The 24,641-nt window shown below is 57.8% G+C and overlaps 1 protein-coding gene across 4 annotated transcripts; it reads left to right on the top strand.

The window, feature by feature from the left end:
- Positions 1–418: 418 nt before the first annotated feature.
- FMNL1 (formin like 1) lies at positions 419–24,602 on the top strand. 4 transcript variants are annotated; one of them, XM_031468567.2, is made up of 27 exons: positions 419–552; positions 8,967–9,050; positions 10,632–10,745; positions 11,352–11,425; positions 11,795–11,878; positions 12,239–12,376; positions 12,681–12,698; positions 13,998–14,106; positions 14,707–14,783; positions 14,994–15,087; positions 15,979–16,053; positions 16,382–16,492; positions 17,601–17,750; positions 18,279–18,380; positions 18,541–18,811; positions 19,065–19,358; positions 19,556–19,680; positions 20,357–20,559; positions 21,025–21,259; positions 21,421–21,489; positions 22,021–22,101; positions 22,185–22,314; positions 22,441–22,604; positions 22,858–22,959; positions 23,106–23,201; positions 23,487–23,607; positions 24,127–24,602. In XM_031468567.2, the coding sequence occupies exons 1-27, from the start codon at positions 424–426 to the stop codon at positions 24,228–24,230; spliced, it is 3,354 nt and encodes a 1,117-aa protein (XP_031324427.2). In that variant the 5' UTR covers positions 419–423; the 3' UTR covers positions 24,231–24,602. The 4 variants fall into 4 exon arrangements, with proteins under 4 accessions (XP_031324427.2, XP_064351875.1, XP_064351876.1 ...); XM_064495805.1 differs by lacking the exon at positions 24,127–24,602 and adding an exon at positions 23,772–24,110; XM_064495806.1 differs by lacking the exon at positions 12,681–12,698 and having other exon boundaries at positions 18,541–18,793.
- Positions 24,603–24,641: the final 39 nt, after the last annotated feature.

The raw sequence follows: 24,641 nt of genomic DNA on the forward strand, positions 1-24,641 counted from the left end.
CCCTCCCTCCAGCCCGCCCCCCTGGGGCTGGGTGCGTAGCTGCGGCGGCGGCGGCGGCGGCGAAATGCGGTTTGCGCGCACGCGGAGCGACAGCAGAAGTTAGAAGATCGCCGAGGGGGGAGCCCGCGCCGCAGCTTCCTGCCCCCAGCCCAGCCCTCTGGCCCCGGCGGCCTGCAGCCTGACTTCCTCCCCCCACCCCGCAGCTCGCCGCGCGTCTCCTTGGACGGGGCCGCCCCGATGGGACGCCGCGCCCCGGCCCCTGCGCGCCACTGAGCCGAGCGCCCGCGTAGCCGATCCCCCGCCACAGCCGCCGCCGCTAGCCGCTGCCCACCTCGCCCCCCAGGCCAGGAGCCTCGTCCGCGCTCCCGGGGAAAGCTGGATTTCCGAGGCTGGAGGCGCCTGGCCGGCTGGGTGGGGACAACCATGGGCAACGCGGCCGGCAGCGCAGAGCAGCCAGCGAGCCCCGCCGCGCTGTCTCCCAAGCAGCCCGCGGCGCCCAAGCAGCCGATGCCCGCTGCCGGAGAGCTGGAGGAGAGGTTTAACCGGGTCCTGGTGAGTGTGACTCGCTGTGCGCAGGGATCGGGTGGGGGGCGCCAGGGGCTCGGCGCGCGTCCCCGCCCCCGGGGGTTCAGGTACCGCTTAGAGATCCCCGGCCCGGTGGCGGCCCCTCCAGGGGGTGGGAGTGACAGTGGCTTCTTTCAGAGTGACTTAGCACTCTCCCCCCAAAACTTTCTTCTGCAATCGTCCAGTCTCCCTCCCCAAGACACCCCCCTCCCCCCCCTGCGCTTCTGGGTCTAAAGGTCTAAACAAAAATGTCCCGTGAGGAAGTTAGGAGCAGAGTACGCAGGAGGGACCCGGGCACCCCCTTCCCCACTGCACCCAGGCCCAGCCATCAGGTGCAGGTCTGGAGCATCATGTGTCTCAGGGTCAAAGATGGAAGGGGTTACATTTTAATCTCCTGGGAGGTGGAAACTGAGTAGAGGTGTTTGGTCCCGATTTGCTGGTGCCTGAGCTGCTGGGAGCTGGGTTGTCAGATCATTCAGATGGAGTGTCTGTGTTTCTCACTCCCTGTACGTCTGGGAGAGGTTGGCTGCGGGTCCTTGTCTTGTGCATCCCCTCCTACCCACTGTAGGGATTAAGGTTAGAAAGGGTGGGTTGGGGATGGGTTGGTCACTCTGGCTTGGGATGGAACAAAAGTCTGGAAGCCCCCTGCCACACTGTCCCCTGCTCCAGGGAATTGGGAGGCTTGGGGACTAGGCCACTGGGGAGGAAGCCATCAGCTCAGGCTGAGCCTGGAGCCAGTTAGGACGGATTTGGTGGGTGGGGGCTACAGAGCAAAAATCAGGGTTCCCTAAGACCTCGTAGAAGAAGGGGGGAGGGGCTACTCATTCTCACTTCCCTCTCCCTACCTCAGCCCTGTCCCAGGCTCCCTTCTTTACTAATTGCCTGGTGGCCTGTCTGCTGTCAGCTCCCTTGCCAGACCCTGGGTGACAGGCAAATAAAGCCGTGCTTTTCCCCAGAGGCACTTCCAAGTCTGAGCAGCCTGGCACTGCAGGTCTGAGGGTGGGGGCCCGAGGGAGGCACAGATAGCAGAGCAATACAGGCTGGTGACAGTGCTCAATTTTTCATCTCCTCCAGCTCCTTGACATCATTTCCCCTCCCCTGGTCCAGTAGGCCAGATTGCATGGCCCCTCCTAACAGTTCCTGGAAATCTTGGCTGCTGCCCCCTCCCAGGAGGAAGGCTAGGGGGATTTGGAGGAGCTATGGAGTAGGATGGGGTCTGATCCTTCTATGTGAAGGTACCTGGCTTGATTAGGGGAGAAGGAGGGACTCTGAGGGACACCTTACACCAGGCTAGGCTCTGAACACCCCATCTCCACCTGCTTTCCTTTCCCCAAACCCAGGGCTTGACAGAGCTGAGCTGAGCTGAGCAGATGGGGGAGGGGGAAGAATGAGGAGAGAGTCTCCAGAGGCATCTGGGAAGCCTGAGTTGGTGGTGGATCCCTGGACCCTGGCCAGCCTGACTTGGGGGACACCAGTCTGTCTTTCCCCTTAACTGTGTGTCTGTGGATGGGGCGGGCTGGGTTCTGAGGGTGAGGTCCAGGCCCCAGCCTGCTCTGTGTTATACACACACTAATGGGGAAGAGCTGTGTGAATAATTCAGACCACTGGAAAATCCAAAAGTCAAGTGGTGAGGTGCTGATGCATCTGTAGGACTTGATTGCCCTGCTTGTGGGTTTTTTTGGCCTTAAGCTGTGATTGGCTGAGACTGACACTAAATGCCACTGGGAGCCCCTGAGAACCAGGGTGTGGAGGGTGGAGGCCCAGAGATGGGTCTGAGGGTGTCCTGGTGGAGAAAGCAGTGGAGGCTGGGCAGAAATCTAGGGCAGCGGCACCCACTGGGACTCATCCCCCCAACCCACCCCCAGGAACCCAGCATGTTTACACTTCCCCCTTCTTCCTGGGATCAGCTTGTCTCTTGTCTTGTATGGGCAGTATCCAACTCAAGGTCGCTCGGCTAAGAACCTGGCTCCTCTCACTCCTCACCAGCAGGGACATGAGCCATGACCCTGGGTCCCTGTCTGAGATTGACTGGGGCTACAGATTTGATTAAACCTACAGGCCCAGCAATGGGTATTCCAGGGAGCGTCTCCATCTGAGCCCTGCCTCCGTGGCCAGAGCTGAGTCCTGTTCTCTGTGAACGTCTAAGAGGAGAAGAACCTCAGATTGCTAAGTGGTGGGCCTACCACCCCCAGGGGTCCCCCAGTCTTGATGGAAGAAGCACAGCCCTCACCTTGGGATCTAGTCACATGGCCCCAGGGAACCTCTTCCTCGGACTTAGACTCAGCCCTTTCATCCCTGGTGGGGAGTAGGATCCAGAAATTCCAAACCACTTCTTGGCTCCTGGCTTTGGGCCTCCCTTTGTGTGTGAGGGGTGCCCTGACCAAGGCCCACAGTCAGACAGGAGATGAGGGAGCTTGTTCACCCTTTCCCGATGGGCAGCCTTTCTCCCATGCAAGGGTGGGTGGTGGGGTTGACTTTTCAAGGAGGCTGTAAGAGAGATGAGCGCCCCTGTTTAAAATGGGGGTGAGGAGAAAGAGCAGGTTGAGCCAGGGTTTCTGCCTGCTGCCTTAGCAACAGCAGGAGTGATGGCTGCCTGGCGACTCGGGTGGGAAAAGCAGCCCGCCAAGCTAAGCGCTCGCCTCTCCTAGGCTGTGCTGCAGGATGGGTGTCTCCAGCCACTTCAGGCCTTCCCTTGCAGGGTCAGGGTTTGGGATGGCAAGGTACTCTTTCCAGGCCTGCAGAAGTGCCGGGCTCATGGCCTGACCTAGGACACCCCTGATCTATCTAGGCGGGGAGGAGCCTGTAACCTTGGGGCAAAGGGCATCATGATTTTGGGCTGGAGGCCGAGTGATGCTGGGTCAAGAAGACGCTGAACCACTTAGAGAGGAATTTACCTGATGGGGCCTAGCACCCTGGGGTGCCCTTGGCATGTGCCCAGGGTCATGGGCCCTTGGCCAGGCTGTGTAGGGAGGTCAGGACAATCCTGAGCAGGTTGTGGATGATGGGAATCCTGCTTTTAGCTGGACCCCTTCCCCGCTGGGACTGAGACTAGTGAGGAAGAGAGAAAGTGGATGTCTCCTTACTGTTGGCTGAAGTGCTGCCTCCTGGACCAGCTGCCTTCTCTGGGGTGGGGCAGATGGAGTGTGGGGGGATAGAGCTGTGGTGTCTCTCAGGCCCTGTGCCTCCCATCTCTGAGGTCTTACCGGAGGATCCCAAAGGGGTTGTGGCCATGTGGTCAGAGGCTGGGCCAGGCAGAGGCTGTGGGGCGCCATTCCCAGTGGGCAGGGCTGGCACATGCTGCCCCTGGAAACCCGGGGATGTGGTAGGCATGATTCACAGTGACATCTGGGGCCAGCTGGCAAAGAGCTGGGTGAGATGGGCAGGAACAGGTGGGCCTGGGGACTACCTCTGCATTTTTCCTGGGAATGGGGAGCACTAGAAGGTGGCTTGGGCCTCCTTGCCTCTGAGAGGGGCAGAGTTTACTCACGAGAAAGGCAGGATTGCTTCCTGGGCTTTGGGGTCATGGAGTTTGGGAGTTGTGTTTTGTCTTTGCCACTTATTACCTGCGTGGCCTTGAGCAAGTTACCTACCCTTTCTGAGCTTCAGTTTTCCTCGTGTGTAAAAAAATAAAAATGGTATATGCCAGCCTGCTAGGATTGTTGAAGGGATTAAATGGAGTTGAGGGGATTAAATAGATGGCTTAACACGATGCCTGACACAAGCAAGTGCTCGATAAACACCTTCCACTGTGAGGAGGGATGATGATAGAGCTGATCGGAGCCTCTTCATCTTGAAGCCCTTCTAGGTGAAGGAGCCTAGACCATGCCTCTTCCCTCCCACCCCCTCTCCATTTCCAAGATCAACCAAGGGTGCCATCTTTAGTCTTCAGCCATCACAGGCTAGGCTGCTCTCCCTACCACCACGCAGGTCAGCAACAATGAGGCCTAGATGAAAACTGTTTGGTGGCCGGAAACCACGAGAGGGAGGGCCCAGCTCTCCTGGAGGGTGGGGCTGCGGCTGTGCTAACGGTAGCTGGGTGCACATGGGGAGGGGGTGGGGAGGCCTCCACTTCCCTCTGAGAGAGGGCGTGCTGGGGGGGGTTCCCCAGTGAGTAAGAGCTCAGTGTGGGCAACAACAGGAAATGTAGGGTACTGGGTGGCAGGAAATGGGGCTGGCTGTTCCTGGTTCCTCAGACAGGGGACTGGGGCCAGGCTGTCTGCAGAAGACCCCCAGGAGGCCGGGACCCCCATTTCTCATTGTCCTGAGGGCTCCTTCTTCCGAGAAAACTGAGTCTTCCTGCCAGCTTACCAGCTGGGTCCCCTCAGGCAAGTGACACAATTGCTCTGTGCCTCAGTTTCCCGTTTGTGAAATGGGGACTATAATAGTATCTACTTTGAAAAACAAAAACAAAACCCCAAAAAACAGAAACAAACAAAAAATAGTATCTATTTTGTAGGCTTGTTGTTGAGGTTTAAATGAGTTCGTAGATGTAAAGCGCTTAGAATGGCGATATTTATTATTGTTATTGTTGTTGCTGTTATTCTCCTACCGGCCTGGATTATAAGGGCAGTGCCTGCTGCCCTGACTCCTACCCTGTTGCCATTGCCCCTGCCATGGGGACCCTTCAACCCTGATGGGAGAAGCTGTTAGCTTTTTTGGGTTCTTAGCACCCAATCCTAGGACTGGGTCACCTTACACTCTCCTCTAAGCCTGGTATTGTTTATAAGAGCCCTAGAAAGTCTATATACTGGAATTTTAAAAAGTGGATAAAATTGATTGTTTTTGGAGATGCGCTAAGAGCTCTAAAACCAAGATTGAGGCCATATGGAGGTGGATGGGGGAAATGGAAGAGGAAATGGGGGCTGAGGGCTGGCTTCGGGGCCCATCAGGCTGCAGGACCCTTGGGCTGAGCCTGGGGCTGGTGCCCACGTTCGAGGGCATCCTGGGGCTTGAAGGCCTGGGCTTCCTAGGGAGAGGGTCGGCAGGTGAGTTGGGACGCGGTCTCCGCTCAGACTGAAAGTGAAACTGGAGGGTGTGGCTGTGTCCACATGCAGGGGAGCCCCTTTAGTCCCAGATGTCAGCAACGGGGGGAAGGCGGTCTGCCAGGGGCTGGTTTTGGGTGTGCAAGGCTGGAGGCCCCTCTGACAGCCAGAGAGGGGTGCTGGGAAGGAAGAGAATGATCCTCACACATTCTAACAGAAGGACTGGGGAATGAGCTCCTTGTCTTGGCCACACCCTGAGCAATTAATCCTCTCTCCCTCTTCTCAGAGCGTGGAGGGTGGTGGGGAGGTGGGGCTGGGGAGGTGGGGCTGAAGGGTCAGTTCATTTTTGGCCAAGCCTTGGAGACAGGTCTGCTTTATCTGGATGTTTTCACAAACTTCTGTTTACCACACCCCTCACCTTGGGGTCTTCAGTGGCCTCCCCCTAACCCCAGCCTGTGAAATGCCTCATCATAGTGGTACGTCCCTGAAGAGTATTATTACATCAAAACACAGCTTCTCACTGGGTGTTTCTGGGAGCTCTGTGAGTGGGTGAGGCAGGAGGGAAGTGTGCCCATTTTATGGAGGAGGAAGGTGAGGCTCCAGGAGACAAAGAAACAGTTGGGGGAGGTGGGCCCAGAGCCTGGGTTTCCTGAATCCAGCTGCCCCTCCCCTCAACGAGCCAGGTGTGCCCCCCATACACACACCTGGACTTCCCTGTCCTTTCCTGCCCACTCTGAGCACTGTCAGCCAACCTTCTGCTTGCCTCCCAGCCCCCAGCCCCATGGTGCTGCCTCCTTGCTGAGGGCCCTGAGTCTGGGGGTCTGTTGCTGTTTCCAGAATGGCCTCACCCCACGTCAAGTGAGTGGCATCCATTGGTCCCTCTCCTGCTCCCTAGGGTACCCGTCTCCTTGGTGGGCACAGCCGAGGAACAGCTGCTAATTAGTGCTCAGTGCTGTCAGAGCTATTTCTGATTTCCAAGCCTAAATTTAGCACGTCTGGCAGGCTGGCATGTAGGCCCGGGGGCCTGAGGAGGCCCAGGTGGGGAAGGGGCAAAGGGGCGCCCTGCCCTCCACCACCACTGGGACAGGTGTGCTGGCCTGGCAGAGGCCTCCCCCTCCCCAGTACTAACCACAGGCCATCCTGGGGGCGTGGACCTGGGCACTGGTTCAGAGTCAGCTCAGGGCTCAGAGCCATCCTGGCTCCCCTCTTGCTGGCTTCGTAACCTTGGGCAGGTCCCTAAACTAATCTGTGCTCGCGCCTGTAAGATGGGAATAATAACGGTGCCATTAATGGTGGTGCGGGTGGAGGGCTGGCGTCTGTGAGCAGGGCTCATAGCAGTGCCCAGCGTGGTGAGCATTCGGGCAGAGCTCGCACCACAGTTGCTGGAGTCATTATCATGATGAGTTGCTGGGTCTAGTGTTGCTGTTGGGGCCATTCCAGGAGCGACAAGTCCCTGGGGTGGGTGAGGGCCCGGAGAGACCCGTGTCAGGGAGCTGGTCTCCCCTCTCCAGCTCGGATACTGGGGCTCAGCCCTCCCCCTCACTCCTCTGCACCCTTCTCCTGCTGCCACTTCCCTCCTCCGTGCTGGCTACTGGTCCAGTTTCCCTGGCTTCGCCTGCCTTCTCTCCCTGCTTCCTCCTTTCCCCTCAGCCTTGCCCTGCCCCCTGCCCTGGCCCCCACCTTGGCCTTGCCTCACCCTGGGTTTCTGCTGCGGCGGGGCGGGGGATAGATCAGAAAGGACCAGGGGGAGAAAAGAGAGAGAATGGCCCCAGGGATGCCTCCCTGGCCAAATAGGCCCCTCTGCTGGGCTCCAAGGCCCCTTCTTGGGCAGTCCCTCCTGTGGTGGCAGGAGCTGTCCTGGCTGTCGGCGGGCTGGGGGAGGGCGGCACATGAGACTGCAGTGGTTTCCTCAATCCGGCCTTACTTTCGCAATGAGGTAGGGGAATGACGTATCCCCATCCCCAGCGGGTCTGGAGGAGGGTGCCAGTAGATGGGCAGTTTCACCTCGCAAGTGGGGCCCCAGCCGGAAAGCTTGAGCAACGGGGCCGAGGGTAACCCAGCTTCCTGTTGTCTGGGGCTGACCTAAGGCAGTGATTTTAGGGATGAGGTCTGGCCCGAGCCCTAAAGCCAGGCCCAGGCCTGGCACCCCAGAAAGGAAGCTGGCTGAGAAGCCTCAGGTGGGTGTGGTCCCTTCTCTGCTCCAGCTGTGGCCTCCTCTCGGGGCCACGTGACTGAGGATGTGTAGTCTGAGCCATCAGAGCTGGTGGCGGGGGGGGCCTCCTCCACTCTGGGCTGGGGCTCCCTGGGACTCCCACATCCCCCGTGGAGACTCTGAGCTCCTTGAGGGCCAGAACTGTCTTTTGGGGCCTGATGCATAGTAGACCCTCAATGAACCTGGGGTTTACTGAACGGGGGTGACCTGGCATCATCTTCTGGGTCTATCAGAGAGACATGTCACGTCCTGGGGGTCCAGGGAGCCCCTAGGGCTAGAAGTACCTGGTGATTCCATAGCCCCTGGTGGGACCCTAAGTCTTTCCTGTGGGGAGAAGCTTGGCAGGCATATTGGACCCTTGTCATCTGTGGCAGGGGGAGGAGGCCCCAGACACAGCAGTGCTGACCTTTCTTAGCTCTGGAGGGGAGTCCCAGCCTGGGCCACCAGCCCCACAGGCCCAGAGTGCTGGCTGCTCTCCTCAGTTCCTGTGACTGGGTGACCTTCCCCTGGAATCCCCCTGGCCCCTGCAGCCCAGACACACTTCCTTAGAACCCCTGCCCATCTGCCCTCATCTCCCTCGGCCTGTCCCCAGCTCCTTCCTTCCCAGAGTGACAAGGTGGGAGGGGACTGGAGAGGGTTGGAGGCTGCTGGCTGCCGTCTCTGGCAGAGGTTTTGTGACGTTCATGAGACACTGCTGCCCTGGGCTAGGACTGCACACGTGGTGTCTGATGGCCTGTGGGAACGGGGTACAGTTCATGCCTGGCCACGCTTGGGCCTGGCTGGATATGGCTCCTTGTTAGCTTCTCACCCGAATAGAAGAGATGATACCCCTCATCACACGTGGGGAGACAAGCCCAGAGGTGCCCGAGGTCTTAGGAAGTTAGGCTGAGAACCCACGCTTCTGTCTCCATGCCAAGTGTGCCGGGGGGTGGTGTGGGGGTGATGGGGCCCAGGCCCTGGCGTCAGACAGACTTGGATTCAAATCCCAGTGTCACTTTCCAGCTGTTGGGCCTATGGAAAGGTACTCGGTGTTCCCATTGGCTAATGCTCCTCATCTCCAGAGGTGGGATGGTGACAGGCATTCATATGTATGACAGGCCTACTAGGGAGCTGGCCCCTAGTGGGCTCCCCGAAAATACCCGTGCTCCCTGCCCCCTCGTGTTGGGGCCCCAAACTCAGCATCTTTACCTTGCCGTCTTCCTCCCTAGAACTGCATGAACTTGCCCCCTGACAAGGTCCAGCTGCTGAGCCAGTATGACAATGAGAAGAAGTGGGAGCTCATCTGTGACCAGGTGGGTACCAGGCCCCTTCCGTCACTGGGGTGCCCTGCCCTGGCCAGGCTGGGGCTGCCAGGAGAGGGGGCACTACCACGCTGCCAGAGGGCCAAGACCCTGCCCGGAGGGCAGTGTAGCATCTGGGGAGGGTGCTGGGGGCGTCTGCAGGACTCCAGAATGCCCCTCTCTTGGGCATGGGCCTCCCCAGGGACTTATGAGTCAGGAGAAAGGCTGGGCCTGCCCTCTGAAGAGCTGACTGGGGCTTGTCCAGGGCACTGGCCGGTGTAGCTGGGTCCGTGTCCCCCTCCTCCTCGCTGGGCTTCCTGGAGCAGCCTCTGTCAACCCGCCAGCTCTGGGCCGGGGAAGAGAAGGGGCAGCCCCAGGGCTGGACATCTCCGTTCCACCCTGTGGGAGACGGGGAGGAGGGTCAGAAATTCCTGTCCTCCTTTGACCTTGGGTCCAGAGGAGCTGTAGTCAACCAAGCAGCTCTCCAAGTCAACCAGTTCCCAGGTGGCAGAGCAGGGACTCCTGTCCCCTGGTGCTCAGTCAGGCACCTGGGCTTGCCACCTTAGTAGCTCACCTGGCTGCCCTGGCCCCTCTGGCTATAGGGCTGCTGTCTGTGGTAGCAGGGAGGACCCCTCTTTTACTGCCAGGGCAGGGTGGTGTCGCAATGATTCAGTGAGGGAGGGAGGCGGGCCTGTGGCCAGGGAGGCTGGGGGTGGAGAGGTGGGGAGCAGGGAGCCTCCCCTGGGAGCCAGGGCTAGGCCTTCCGCTCTTGCTAATGGACTGGGATGGGATGAGCTGGCCAGGCAGGAGTCTGGTATGGTAAGGGCATGGCTATGGGGAGAGGGTGGGGAGCTGCCTCCAGAGACTTTGGGCTGTGGTAGGGGTCCCTGCCATGTGGCCTGGCATCTCAGGTTGGGGGGCTTGAAGTCCTGGGAGAAGTGGGAGGTTGAGGGTGGTGGCTGGGCATATCTGAGGGGTCTGGGTTGGGAAGGGTGGGAACTCCTTTGGGTGGAGGGGCCTTTGGCGTGGCCCCTGCCTCTTGTGTGAGTGGTTCCTGGAGCCCTGGGTGGGGCCAGGGAGTTGCTTTTTGAGCACAGGACATGAGCACCACAGGTACCTACCAACACAGGTGAGCAGGGCAGCTGGAGTGGAACCCTGGGGAAGGGGCCCGCCCCCTGCCGGAAGTAGGGCCCCTTCCCCTGTGTTCTTCCTCCTTGTCCTTCCAGCTCTGGGCTGGGGTGTGGCCCAGGAAGGAAGGGGGTGGGGGACGGGCTGGGAGGGTGCCAACTACTGGCCTGTCTGAGTCCTCCCCCAAGCCCCCACCCCTCGTGGGGTGTATGGTAGGACTGACCCCTCCATTCTCCACCAAAAGGCTGTTCTAGGCCTGTGGCCATAGAGGGGAAGGAAGGCCTGTCTGGGGACTGGGGTCTTTTAAGGTGGCTGTTTGAATTTATGCCTTTGGTACAAAGAAGGATCTTACAAGAGCCTGGGACCTTGGGTCAGAGCTGAGAGAGGGACTCTGGGTCAAGGGCTGGTCATTTGCTCTGGCATAGCCCTGGCTGGTTCCCTGTTCACCCCATTCCATCTTGGCAGGAGCGGTTTCAAGTCAAGAACCCCCCTGCGGCCTACATCCAGAAGCTGAAGAGCTACCTGGAAACTGGTGGGGTCAGCCGCAAGGTAGCAGCAGATTGGATGTCCAACCTGGGGGTATATGTCTGCCCCTTTTTCTCTGTCTCTTTCCCTCTGCACTTTCCAGGCTCCGGGCAGCTGGGGCCACTGTTGTATAAACTTTTCTGCAGGCTTGTGTGTGTCCATGTATGAGTATGTGGAGGTGCGTACAGAGGACTATGTGTACCCTGTGTGCCCAGGCATGGATGTGCGTGTGTGTGTTATGTGTGTGTGTACCCCATGTGTCTGTGTGTGGATGTGTGAGTACATTATGTCTGTGTCTCCACGGTGCTTGTGTATGGATGTGCACGTGTGTGTGTACCCACGGTGTTCATGTTTGTGTACCCTTTGTTCTCGTGTGTGTGTGTGCTGTATGTCTGTGCAGGGAGGTCTATGTGTGCCCCCTTAGTGTCTGCGCATGGGTGTGTGGTGTGTACCCTGTGTGTTTGTGTGTGTGGGGGGGTGGAGCCTGAGAGTGCTCATTCTGCTGGGCAGGTGTGTGGAGGTGGTAGGGGAGGCTGAGCGTGAAAGGCCAGTTGTGGGGGGAGGGTGGGCACTGCTGGCTGCTGTTTCAGGGCTCAGCTGGCCTGGGCCCGTGGGAGGCCTGGGCTCTGCCTACCAGACTCCCCTGTTCTTGGATCCTAGTTTAAGAGGCGAGTTCAGGAGTCCACTCAGGTGCTGCGGGAGTTGGAGATCTCCCTGAGGACAAACCATATTGGGTGAGCAAGGGCTCAGGTTTCTCTGGGGGCTGGGTAGGAGAGCTCTGCCTCCAGGCAGTCCCTGGGGCTCCCACTTGTCCCCTGTACCTGCCTACACCGGCTCAGCCTGTGACTGTGGATCCCCTCCGGGGTGGGTGTCCAGATCAGCTTCCCTGTCTCCTCTCCTACCCACCCTCTGCCTACCCCTTGAGGTCCTGCCCGAGTCGTCTAGCATCATCCCCTGACATCGCTGGGTCTTCAGAGCCAGGGCTGGTTGCTGTCTTCCTGGGGGAAGGGCAGCCCAGGGGCCCTTGCTTGCACTCGTTTCTGTGCCCACTCTGGGCAGGACCTCCTTCCTGGCTGGCACTCAGGGAACACTGTGCCCTGCAGGTGGGTGCAGGAGTTCCTTAATGAGGAAAACCGTGGCCTGGATGTGCTGCTCGAGTACCTGGCCTTTGCCCAGTGCTCTGTCACGTAAGCCCCAGCCCCCGCCCTCCACGCCTCCCCCTGCCTCCCCATGCCTCGCCCACTCCTCTGTCCACTTCCAAGCAGTGCAGTCTGAGCACCTTGGAGCAGCTCTGCAGTTGGCCCTGAGCAAGGCCCCTTCCTGAAGGCTGGCCACGGATGGGGAGGGACATGGCCTGCGGCGGCTAGCTGAGATCTGGGTGGCTTACTGTTCCCTCTCCCCTACTATGCCCAGCACAGTGCCAAGAACACAGCCGCCTCCTCCTGCCCCCTAGTCTCTCCTGCAGATCTGTCTCTCCCTCAATTCCCTTACCTCTCTCTTAAGTGCCCTGGCAGTGTTGGCCTCCATCGCTAGTCTAACCCCCGCAGGTATGACATGGAGAGCACAGACAACGGGGCACCTGGCTCCGAGAAGAGCAAGCCGCTGGAGCAGTCAGTGGAAGATCTCAGCAAAGGTCCACCCTCATCCTCGGCAGCACAGCCCAAGAGTCGCCACCTGACCATCAAGTATGTGTGCCCCATAGCAGGGTGGCAGGTGGCGGGGTGAATGGAAAATTCACCCCTGGAGTGTTGTACCCAGCCTGCTCCACCTGGTCCCTGGGGCTGGTGGGAGGGGTAGCCTGGTATCAGGGATCAGAGAAAGGGTCTCACACAGGGCTCAGGAGATGGTATGTTAGGAAGCCTTTGGGGTAGGCACCTAAAGACTGGAATCTTGATGGGGAGAGGGTCTGGGAAAAAGAGGGGGTTTCTGGGTCAGTGGGACCCCTCTTGTATCCATCTAACCCCCTGTTTTCTCCCATGCGGCCTCCAGGTGTCCCCCTTCTCCCCGGTACGTAGCCACCTAGGGGCAGATGCATGCCTGGTCAGCTCCAGTGTCGGGGTGGGGTGGGGTGAGATACTCAGCTGATATCCCTGGATCCAGCTGCATCAGATAGGTCATCCTTCTGGAAGGTGGGGAGGGGGAAGGAGATGGCCCTGGAGCCTCATGTGAACCCCCAGCTTCCTCCCTTCCCACTCTGAGTCTAGGGAAGCAGCTTCATTTTAATCCCCAAACTCTCACAAAATATTTCTTTGTTCATTCATTCAACAAACATTTCTTAGCATTACTGTGTATTAGGCATGATGGTAGGAGCTCAGGAGACACATTACCCTGCCCTTGGGATTCTTCCATCTAGTAGGGGACAGTGTATGGCAGGCTATCATGGAGGTATGACTGGGAGCTCTGAGAAGGGAGGTGGCCACTGCCTGGGGCATCAGGAAGGCTTCCCAGAAAAGATGACACTGGAACTATGTCTTGTAGATGGATACAGGCTTTACAGGCAGCGGTGGGGACAAGGAAGGGTATTTCAGGCAGAAAGAACAGCATGAGCAAAGACTCAGAGGCATATTTGAGCAATGACAGGAGAAGAGTGATGTGGCAGGCAGAGGAGGAGTGGGGCCTCCCAGTGTGGTTGGAAATGTGATAGAATTGTCAAGAGGACTCGATGATGGAAGCATTGACCAGTTTTGTGACAATGGAAAAAAATCACACATCTTTTAGCAAAGAATTAGGGAGAGCATTCATGCAGCACTTAACGATGTGCCAGGCACTGTTCTATGCTCATTTCATAGTCCCAACAACCCTATCAGGAATGTCCTGTTACCACACATTACTATTTTACAAAGGAAATCGAGGCCCTGGAGATTAGGTAACTTGTCCAGTAAGTGGTGAGCTGGGAATTGGCTACAAGGCAGTCTGAATTCTTAAGATGGAAGATAAACCAATGTGGCCATGAGCGCCACCTTGTGGAGAGCATTTCCATGGTGTTTTATAAGCTTTGGCCGTCTTTTCCCTCTGTAAGCTCTCCATCCCCAAAATACAGCAACCCTTTTTAATGCCAAGTTGCTCTTAGGGGTCTTTGCTTCGATGACCCCCTCCTTCACCTCCTCTAGAAATGCCACGACCCAGGCCTAAGGACTGAGGAAGACTCTCTGCCCTCAGCTGGCCTCTTTGGTTTGGTGGATGGGAAGCAGGGTCCTAAGTCTCTAGATGTGCCCCCTCTTACTCCAGAGACCCTCTGAGTGGTGGGGGGAACAGGAAGCTGGGTTTGGGACTCTGACCTGTGCTGCCTCCTCCCTACCTGCCCAGGCTGACCCCTGCCCACAGCAGGAAGGCCCTGCGGAACTCCCGCATTGTTAGCCAGAAGGATGATGTCCATGTGTGCATCATGTGTTTGCGTGCCATCATGAACTACCAGGTTGGTCAGTGGGCATTGGGGTACCCAGGGAGCCGGGCCTGTCCTCCCTGGGGACTGCCTAAGCTGTTGAGGTCCTGGGACCAGCTGTCCCCTAACCCTGTCCCCACTGGAGAACCCTGGGGATTTGGGCTGTTAGCTCAGGGTCTTGAGGCTGAAGGAGTCTTGAGGGAAGCCCAGATTCCTGCCCTCTTCTGGTCAGGTCCCCTAGAGTATCCTGAACATGGCTGGGGGTGTGGATATGCCTCACATGGGGACTTAAGCACAGCCACCAAGAAAGGCTGGATACCAGGCCCACAAGAAGAGCAGCCTGTGGCTTATTCCGTTTAGAGGGGTGACTGGTGAAGCTGGTACCTCCTACCCAGACAGCTTTTGAGGACTTACTGTGTCCAAGGTGCTGAATATTAACACTGACTTTTGAACAGACAAAGGTATTTAAAAAGAGGGTCTAGGCTTTGTGGTTGGATATGAAGAACTTCCTGAGCTTGACGGCAGTTAGAGACCCAAACAGCAAGGCACTGACCACGCCAGAGGTGCTGGGCAGGAGGGTGCTGGCAGTCCTGGGGGTCTGCCTAGAGGAGCTGACCTCTTCTCTCTCCCCAGTCTGGCTTCAGCCTTGTCATGAACCACCCAGCCTGTGTCAATGAGATTGCTCTGAGCCTCAACAACAAGAACCCCAGGTGAGGTGCAGGTCCCTAACCTTTCTCCATGTCTAGATTCTCCTCCTACTTAACCCCAGGCCTACTCTCTTCTCAGTTCTCAGGACTACTGCCCAGACTCATTATTCACCCTCCCCATCAGTCCCCTGTCCTCCCCCTAGTCAGGCCCTTGTCCACCCTTGCCGTGGGGCCTGCTGTTCTCAAGGGACAACCTGCCCCTTCTCTCCCCAGAACCAAGGCTCTGGTGCTGGAGCTGCTGGCAGCTGTGTGCCTGGTGCGGGGAGGACATGACATCATCCTTTCAGCCTTTGACAACTTCAAGGAGGTACTGGAGCCCCTTCCTGCACCTCGAACATGTACTTGCCCTCCAGTGTTGCTTGGAGCCCTGTTGCTGGCAATTGTGGCCTCTGCTGGGGGCAGGTGGGGACATTGTGTGGGTATCTGGGGAATTTCACCATCTGGGGAAACTCAAGGGGAGGTACAGGGTCATGAAAGGGCACTGCCTGGGGCAACAGGGATGCCTGTGGGATCTGCTGAACCTCTGACCTTCAGCCTTGCAAGATCCAAACTAGACTTGATCCATACATCTCAGAGTTGCTGACTCTGGTTAACAGGCTCATGAGAAGTAAATGCCAGAGAATATGATGCATGAGGCAGCACACGGTCATGCGCTCCTTTAATGAATGTTCCTTGAATGCCTACTATGTGTCAGGCACAGAGTGGGCACTTGGGATACATTAGTGAACAAAAGAAACAAAGAAGGCAGAGGGAGACAGATAATCAACAATATAATAAATGAGCAAATTACAGTGTGTTAGAAAATGATAAATGCTCTGAGGGAAAAAAGTCAGGGAAGCTGTCAAGGGAGGGGAAACTGGTTGCTGGGTGTTCAGGGAAGCCTCATTGAGAAGGTGAGATTTGAGCAAAGCTGTGAGGGGAGTGATGGATTGGTGTGGTGACTGTCTTGAGTAAGAGCACATCAGGCAGATGAATAGCAGGTGCAAAGGCCCTGAGGTAGGAATGTGCTAGGACACCATTGTGGCCAGAACAGCATCAGTGTTGGGGAGTGCTGTGAGAGACTGAGGGGGAATAGAGGTTTTGAGAAGAAGAATGGCATGGCCTGATTTAGATTTCACTTGAGAGGGGCCCGTAAAGCCATATGGGTGGCAGCTGGAAGATGACTGGGACCTCAGTGACAGCCATTTCCCCTATCCAGGTATGTGGGGAGCAGCACCGCTTTGAAAAGCTGATGGAATACTTCCGGAATGAGGATAGCAACATCGACTTCATGGTGAGCTCAGGAGCCCAGCCTGGGCCGGGCCCTTCTTGGGTGCAGGGAGCAGCTAGGGGGCTGGGTATCTGGGATCCGGGCTCTGCTCCTGCAAAGTATGAGGACTGCGGGGTTGGTGGGGGAGGGATGTCGGTGGGGGAGGGATGTCAGAGATGGGAGGCTGGAAGGAAGGGATGTCAGGGAAAAATATGGGTAGGGACAAAGCTGGATTAGTAGGGTGAGAAATATGGAGATGGTGGGGGTTTGGGGGATAAATGGGGGTGGTAGATATGGTGGTTCACTGAGAACCCCCCAGCAAGACATAGACCTACTCACTGCCAACTGCCAGGTGGCCTGTATGCAATTCATCAACATTGTGGTGCATTCAGTGGAGAACATGAACTTCCGTGTCTTCCTGCAATATGAGTTCACCCACCTGGGCCTGGACCTGTACTTGGAGGTGAGCCCTGCACCCCTCCTCCCTGGACTTAACCACTTGTCCACTGCAGAGTATGGCTCAGTGGTTAGTAGTCCAGGCACTGGGGTCAGACAGACCTGGGTTCAAATCCTGGCTCTACCACTTCTTAGCTCATATGACCTTAGATGGGTCTCTCCCTCTCTCTGAACCTCAGCTTTCCCATCTGTAAAACGGGAGAATCATAGAAATAATAAAAGACGGTAACCGAGTAGAATGGGGCCTGCCGCATAATAGACACCCAGTCCTGGGAGCTGTTGTTGCAGGTGCTAGAACAGGCTCTTAGTGGCCCTGGGTCTGGCTCTGAGTCTTAGTGGCCCTGGGTCTGGCCCTGGGTCAGCCTCAGATAGGTATTCTGACTTGAGCACACAATGGGGAGCGCAGAGATACTGGGCCAAAGTGGGAGTTGGCTCATGCTGTATGGGTCTGGGTCATGGGGAAGGTGGGCAGGGGAGCTTGGTACTTCCTGGCCCAGCCTGAGCAGAGAAGTTGTAGTTTTCTCCTCTGATTTCCCAGAGGAGCAGGGCCTTTGGGATTGGATTTTTGAAAGCCAGGATCAACAAAGGGTGAAAAGCAGGCTAGGGTGATCCATTCAAACAGTGGAATATTATTCAGCCATTAAAAGGAATGAAGTACTGATACATGGTACAGTGTGGATGGGCCTTGAAAATATTATGCTGTTATGCTCAGTGAGAGAAGCCAGACACAAAGGCCATGTATTATATGATTCTTTTATATGAAATGTCTGGAATAAGTAAGACCATAGAGACAGAAAGATTGGTAGTTGCCATGGGCTGGGACAAAAGAGAATGGGGGTTGACTGCTAATAGGTACAGAGTTTGTTTTGGGGGGTGATGAAAATGTTCTGGAATTAGTTATTGGTGATGGTTGCATAACCTTATGACTATATTAAAAAACTACCAAATTGTATACTTGAAAATAGTGAATTTTGTGGCATACGAATTATATCTCAATAAAAAATAAAGAAAAAGAAAAAGCAGGCTAGGGCTCTGTCTGGGCTCTGGTGGTGATGGTGGTTACTGGGAAGAGCCCTCACACCAAGCCTCACCCTGCACCTTCCATCTGGGGGCAGAGACTTCGGCTCACGGAGAGTGACAAGCTGCAGGTGCAGATTCAGGCGTACCTGGACAATGTTTTTGATGTGGGTGCGCTGCTGGAGGACACTGAGACCAAGAATGCTGTGCTGGAGCACATGGAGGAGCTACAGGAGCAGGTGGCCCTGGTGAGAGCTGCTCCTGGACTTCGTCCAGCACATAGTAGGCCCACAGAGCACCACACTGATATCAGGCACTCGAACACTGGCTCTAGGTGTGACTTGGGAGTGGCTGTCTGCCTGGCCCCTGAGTTTGACCTGAATCCTTTAGGTGTCTTTCTCAGTGAGTGTTCATTGAGCTCCCACACTGGGCTGGACCTCTGAGAAAGGCAGGCCCCCTCACCCTGCAGGTGCTCAGACCCCAGGCTCTGACGGGTGGAACTGGATGCCTGGGGCCCTTGCCGGTTCAGTCTCCTCTCCACCTCCCTCCCAAATCAGTGCTGCCCTAGTTTCCCGTCCTGAGAGCACTTTAGTGCTCTCACGACATCACCTATTTGGGTTCAAGTGCCAGGTTCGGCCCACCCGCGGCACCCCGGGGTTTAAGCACATCCGGAAGCCTCCCCCAGCCCTCCAGGCAGGCATGCCTGATGCCGCCCCCTCATCGGCGGTGCCAGTGCCCGGCCGCGGGTGGTAGCTCACCATGTGCTGGTGCTACAGCTGACAGAGCGACTTCGGGACGCGGAGAACGAATCCATGGCCAAGATTGCAGAGCTGGAAAAGCAGCTAAGCCAGGCCCGAAAGGAGTTGGAGACCCTGAGGGTGAGGCTAGAGGCGTGGGCAGGGCCAGCGGCGGGCCGGGCTCCCAAGAACAGACCGTTTGGGATTTCTAGGCTTGAGACCTCCCTCCACGCCGGCAAGAGAATGGGGGCTCTGTGCCAGGCTTGCCGGTGGGTACTGACCCCTCCCTCGGCTCTCGTAGGAGCGCTTCAGCGAGCCGACCCCCACCGGCACCTCCAGACGTTCCCCTGAGCCTGAGAAAGTGCCTGCCCCCGTCCTGGCGCGACCCTCAGCCCTAGAGCTGAAGGTGGAAGAGCTGGAGGAGAAGGGGTTAATCCGTATCCTGCGGGGGCCCGGGGATGCTGTCTCCATCGAGATCCTCCCGGTCGCTGTGGCAACTCCGAGCGGCAGTGATGCCCTGACTCCAGAGGTGCCCTTGGGCTCCCCCAGCCCAGGTGTGCAGGATCTTCGAGGTATATGGGGTAGGGTTGGGGGAACCGGGGTCTGGAAGGGCAACCTGGGGAGATCTCAGACCGGGAAAGGTGGAAGAGGTAGGTTTGGGTTGTGGGCGTGGCTCAGGTAGGTGCAGGGGTGGGTGGCCATTGAGACCAGCGCGCATGTGTAGGGCGGGGAGGCGGAGACGAGACCGCCCAAGCTAAGAAATTGACACGCTCTTCTCCGCGCCCCCTCCCCGGTTCTCTCTGGGCTCGGAACTTCCATCTGCAGTGGAGTCGGTTCCTGGAGCGGCAGCACCCCCACCACCACCTTCACCGCCGCCACCGCCCCCACTGCCCGGCCTCCTCACCCAGGAGGAAGCCCCGCCCTCAGCACCCCCACTGGCCCCGCCCCTCCCAGGCAGCCCAGAGCCCCCGCCCCCGCCGCCACTGCCGGGAGACCAGCCGCCCCCACCCCCGCCACCGCCACCTCCCGGCACCGACAGACCGGTGCCCCCGCCGCCTCCACCGCCTCCAGGAGGTTCTTCTGATGCTCCTGAGGGGTCTGGTTCAGAGATGGGACCAGGTCAGTGGACTGCCCAGGGTAAGGGGGGAGCAAGAAGAGGGGGGGTCCCCCCAGCCTCAGTGTTCTCAAGGACCCTCTGTCTGTGGGCCTTCTACTGTCTCCAGCCTGCCCTGTCTGGCCTCATTGGGCCTGAGTCCTGGTTACCTCCAGCCACCCCACCCACTACTGCCCGAGTGACCACTTCCTCTCTGTCCCAGGAGTAAAGGCCAAGAAACCCATCCAGACTAAGTTCAGAATGCCACTCTTAAACTGGGTGGCCCTGAAACCCAACCAGATCACAGGCACTGTCTTCACCGAGCTCAATGATGAAAAGGTGCTGCAGGTGAGTGCAGCCCTGCTTTGCTGCCAGTGTGGGTGCCAGGGGAGAAGGAGACCTGCCTGGATCATACTGGGTGCTGGGAGTGGTCACATCCTCTACCCCATTTTACAGATGAGGGCATGGAGGCCCAGGAATGGATGTTAAACTGAACTGGATTAGTGCAGCTCGTAGGCAGTGTATCCTGACTCCCATGAAGGCCTTCCCTCCATCCCTGCAGAGAGGCACATCCCTCCCCCAAGTCTGGCTGCTCTCTCCTCCTTTCAGGCCCCTCTCCCACCATCTCCTCACAGACAACAAAGGACTCAGCCCTTCTAATTCCACTTTCAGTTTTCCAAAAGGGATGTGTTCTGTTGCCTCCAAGTCATTCCTCATGCTAGTCCCTCAGCCTGGACTCTTCCCTTTCTTCTTTTTAACCCTGGCCAATTCAGCTCTTCCTTCAGAAATGGCTTGTAGTCTTGGTCACCTGGGTTAGGTGCTGCTCCTGCTCCTCCTCTGTGCTCCATGTGCTTCCCCTGTATCCCCCATCAAGGCCTGTTGTCGGGCTGGACACTGCTTTGTTTCTCTGCTAGTGCCCTGGTCAGGGCTGGATGGGTGGCTCTAGCACCAAACACAGTGCTCAGCCAGGAATGCACCAGACCCAGGCCCCGCCCAGCCCCACCTCCTCTCCCTGCACCCTCAGGAGCTGGACATGAGTGAATTTGAGGAGCAGTTCAAGACCAAGTCCCAAGGTCCCAGCTTAGACATTAATGCTCTCAAGAGTAAGTCAGCCCAGAAGGCCCCCAGCAAAGCCATACTCATCGAGGCCAACCGGGCCAAGAACCTGGCCATAACCCTGCGCAAGGGCAACCTGGGGGCTGACCGCATCTGCCAGGCCATCGAGACGTGAGTACCTCTGCCCCGGGCTTGTGGGCAGCCCAGCCCCTCTGCTAGGCCAGGGCTGTCAGGCAGATCTGTGTAAAAGAGCCTCAATTATGGGACAGAGTCCATTAAGCTTCATATCAACCTTGGTCAGGGAGTAGGGCAGGGAACCTTGTTCCCATTTTCAGGTTGAAGAAACTGAGGTTGTACGGTGAGTCCAAGCCCAGATGGAGATGTTCCCATTCCCTGCTTGTCTTCTTGCCCAGCTATGGGCATCAGGCCTGGGCAATTACAGATGGACATCTGCCACTGATGTGTGATTGGGACTCAGAGCTTTCTAGCTCCCAACTTACCTTGACTCATCTCTTATTCCCTGAAGCTGTTGGTCATTAGCAAATCTGAAGTTAATTTACCCAATCAAGTAATGGGGTGAGGGTAGGCCTGCTCTCAAGAACAGGTGTGGAGTGACACCAACCACTTTCCTCACAGGTACGACCTACAGGCCCTTGGCCTGGACTTCCTGGAGCTGCTGACCCGCTTCCTGCCCACAGAGTATGAGCGCAGCCTCATCTCCCGCTTTGAGCGGGAGCAGCGACCGATGGAGGAGCTGTCAGAAGAGGACCACTTCATGCTGCGCTTCAGCCGTATCCCCCGCCTGTCCGAGCGCATGAACACACTCATCTTCCTGGGCAACTTTCCAGACACGGCCCAGATGCTCATGCCGGTGTGCGCGGGCAGGCAGGGCGGTGTGGCCTGGGCTGGGATTGTGGAGGGGTCCGCTTGCGGCCTGGGTTCCAAGAGGGCATCTGGGAGTATCTGAGCCCTCTGTGGGCTTCTCCTTCCTCCCGCCGCAACTTACCATGCCTCCCCCGCTCCCACCCACAGCAACTGAATGCCATCATTGCAGCCTCAATGTCCATCAAGTCCTCAGACAAACTCCGCCAGATCCTGGAGGTGAGAGCCTAGGGAGAGGGTCTAAGAGGTGAGGCCCACCCATGACACCTTGCCTGTTCTGGGTTGTGTGAGAGTGGGGCCCTGCCCCCCCCCCCCATGCAACAACTATAACGTTCCCACTCCTCACATCCAGGCTCAGAAGGACAAAGCTAAGGCGTGGTTGGGGGCCCTGTTACAACATTGCACCTCCCACCCTGCCTGAGGGCTCATTAGCAGAGCATCCTATTGTCAGGGAACCAATAGAAATGGTGTTAGAACTGTGACCCCACAGCCTTGGAGGAGGTGTGGGCAGCACAGTTTCAGGTAGGAATAGCAGAGGGCAAAACTGGGTGTGCCATGGTGTTAGCCGTGCATGTGTGTCAGACACATACACACTGTGTACACGTGTTCTGGTCCTGAGGCATCCACGCAGAAGTGCAGTGGGGGCGGAGTATGGGGCTTGCTCTTCGCCACATTTCTTGTGTAATTTATACTTCAGGGGGTTTCCTCAGCCCCGGTACCCTGCTGAGCTTCCCCTTGCCTCTCTGGCAGATTGTCCTGGCTTTCGGCAACTACATGAACAGCAGCAAGCGTGGGGCAGCCTATGGCTTCCGGCTCCAGAGTCTGGATGCGGTGAGGGGGGCAAGGAGGGGTCCCCTGGCCAGGGGGATGAGGGACAGCTGGTGGCCTGTGGCTTACAGCAGGTCCTCATGCAGCTGCTGGAGATGAAGTCGACTGATCGCAAGCAGACGCTGCTGCATTACCTGGTGAAGGTCATTGCAGAGAAGTACCCCCAGCTCACAGGTTTCCACAGCGACTTGCATTTTCTGGACAAGGCGGGCTCAGGTAGGGGTGTGGGGGAAGTGGCTCAGCCCTGGGGACTGGGAGAAAGCAAGGCGACCATAGGATGTAACTGACCGGAATGCTGCCTCTCTGATTTTCTGCTTCTCTCCTGCCCTACCCCCTACTCAGTGTCCCTGGACAGCGTGCTTGGGGATGTGCGTGCCTTGCAGCGAGGCCTGGAGTTGACTCAGCGGGAGTTTGTGCGGCAGGATGACTGTGTGGTGCTCAAGGAGTTCCTGAGGGCCAACTCACCCACCATGGATAAGCTGCTGGCAGACAGCAAGACGGCTCAGGTGGGTTGGGGTTGGCCTGGTCCTGGAGGTGCGGAGGCGGGGGTCGGGGATGAAGGACTACTGAGGTGGGGTTATGTAGCCAAGGCCTGGAGGAGTGTGACCACAGCTGGGACACCTTAGGGGATGGGGCAAGAGGGAGCAGCCACCTGCCTGGAGGAGCAGAGATAAGGTGGCCAGTGTCTTAAGCGGGTACAGAGCAGCTGTCAGGCTCCGAGGGGTCTGTGCTGGTGGGGCTGACAGGCTGTGCCTGCAGGAAGCCTACGAGTCTGTGGTGGAGTACTTTGGAGAGAACCCCAAGACCACATCCCCCTCCATGTTCTTTTCCCTCTTCAGTCGCTTCATCAAAGCCTATAAGGTATGAGTCTGGTGGGCAGGCTGGGACCCCTGCAGGGCATTGTAGCCTCTCCGCATGGGCAGTGGGAGGGGTGCGGGCTCTTTCTCCTGGGGGGTGGACTAGGGAAGGGAGGACTCCCCTCATGTAGACCCACCTTGGCCCCTCAGAAAGCTGAGCAGGAGGTGGAACAATGGAAGAAAGAAGCAGCTGCCCAGGAGGCAAGCACCGATGCCCCAGGCAGAGGGGAGCCCGAAGCACCCAAGGTAGGCTGCTGCCCCTGAGCTTGGCACTGGAACCCAGCGATGCTTGGTATGCTCATCCCAAGGATCTGGCCCTCCTACACACCCTCATTTTATGGACTGAACCTGCCCAAGGCGAGGATGCCCCAGTAGCCTGGGATGGGAATGGGTTCCTTTTCCTTAAACCAGCTCTTCTTGCTGTGGGGGACCAGACAGATGTTCTAGGGTTTGGTGGCACAGAGGGCAAGGGGCAGCATCTCTGGTCCCTCCCCCAAATGCTGGAGCTATACACCCTCCCCCTCCCCCCAGTCCCCACCCAAGGTCCGGCGGCAACAGATGGACCTCATCTCTGAGCTGAAACGGAGGCAGCAGAAGGAGCCACTCATCTACGAGAGTGACCGTGATGGGGCCATTGAAGATATCATCACAGGTGAGGGCTTTGGCAGGGCCTGTCCTGCCCTCTGTCTGTCCTATGCTGTCCTCCATTCACCCCCCAACCCTGGGGGTCTGGCTGCGTCACTGCCTCTTTGCTACTTTTTCTGTCTTTTTTCCTTTTCCCTTTTTCTCCCCTCCTTCCTCCCTCCCAATGCTCAGTGCTCAAGACGGTGCCCTTCACGGCTCGCACGGGCAAGAGGACGTCCAGGCTCCTCTGTGAGGCCAGCCTGGGAGAAGAGATCCCCCTCTAGCCCCCAGGTACCCAGTGGCCTGGCCTCTGATCCCAGTGGCTGCCCACAGCCCTGGGGGCTTTTGGGGGGACAGAATCATGCTGCTCTCCCCTGGGCCATGCATGGCTGGGATGTGTTTGAGGGGGGTCTGGTAAACATAAAGAGGCCCCCTCCCACATTCACACAACCTGTGTCCCTAGAGGGGTGAGGCCTGTGCCCTGGAATGGTAGTCCCAGCCCTGGGCAGACTCCTGAAAGGTAAATGTCTCTCTTCTCCGCTGTCAGATCTGCGGAACCAGCCCTACATCCGCGCAGACACAGGCCGTCGCAGTGGTCGCCGGCGCCCCCCGGGGCCCCCCCTGCAGGTCACATCCGACCTCTCGCTGTAGCCACTGCTTCTGCAGATGGACTCTTGGAGACCACAGGGGAGGGGGCGGGGGAGGCGAGTGTGGAGACCAGGAGGCAAGCTGGGGTTCAAAGAAGGTAGTCCTCAGCTCGGCTGGGCCAGGCAGCCTACTCCTGGGCCCACCTCAAATGGGTGGGTGCACCCTCATCTTGCCACAGAGGGCAGCATCTCTGGTCCCTCCCCCAAATGCTGCTTGCAGCACTCCTCTCCCAATAGCCATACTTAGCCTCAGCGGGAGCCTGGCTTGTAACTTATAAAGTGCGACCTCGCACCCCTTCCCTCCACCTCAACCCCAGCTCTGGGGACTCTCCATGGACCTTATTTTTATACAAGATTAATAAAGACATTTGCAAAAGATCCGCGTCCGTTGCGTGCCTGCCCCGACCACGCGCAG

This window comes from Camelus dromedarius, chromosome 16 (genome assembly GCF_036321535.1).
Source record: "Camelus dromedarius isolate mCamDro1 chromosome 16, mCamDro1.pat, whole genome shotgun sequence".
NCBI classification, from domain to species: domain Eukaryota; kingdom Metazoa; phylum Chordata; class Mammalia; order Artiodactyla; family Camelidae; genus Camelus; species Camelus dromedarius.

Coding starts and splice junctions, on each gene's coding strand:
- FMNL1 (XM_031468567.2), top strand. CDS start 424: ATGGGCAACGCGGCCGGCAGCGCAGAGCAGCCAGCGAGCCCCGCCGCG. Junction 14,107..14,706: donor GTGCCATCATGAACTACCAG/GTTGGTCAGTGG, acceptor CTCTCTCCCCAG/TCTGGCTTCAGCCTTGTCAT. Junction 22,315..22,440: donor TCTGGACAAGGCGGGCTCAG/GTAGGGGTGTGG, acceptor CCCCCTACTCAG/TGTCCCTGGACAGCGTGCTT.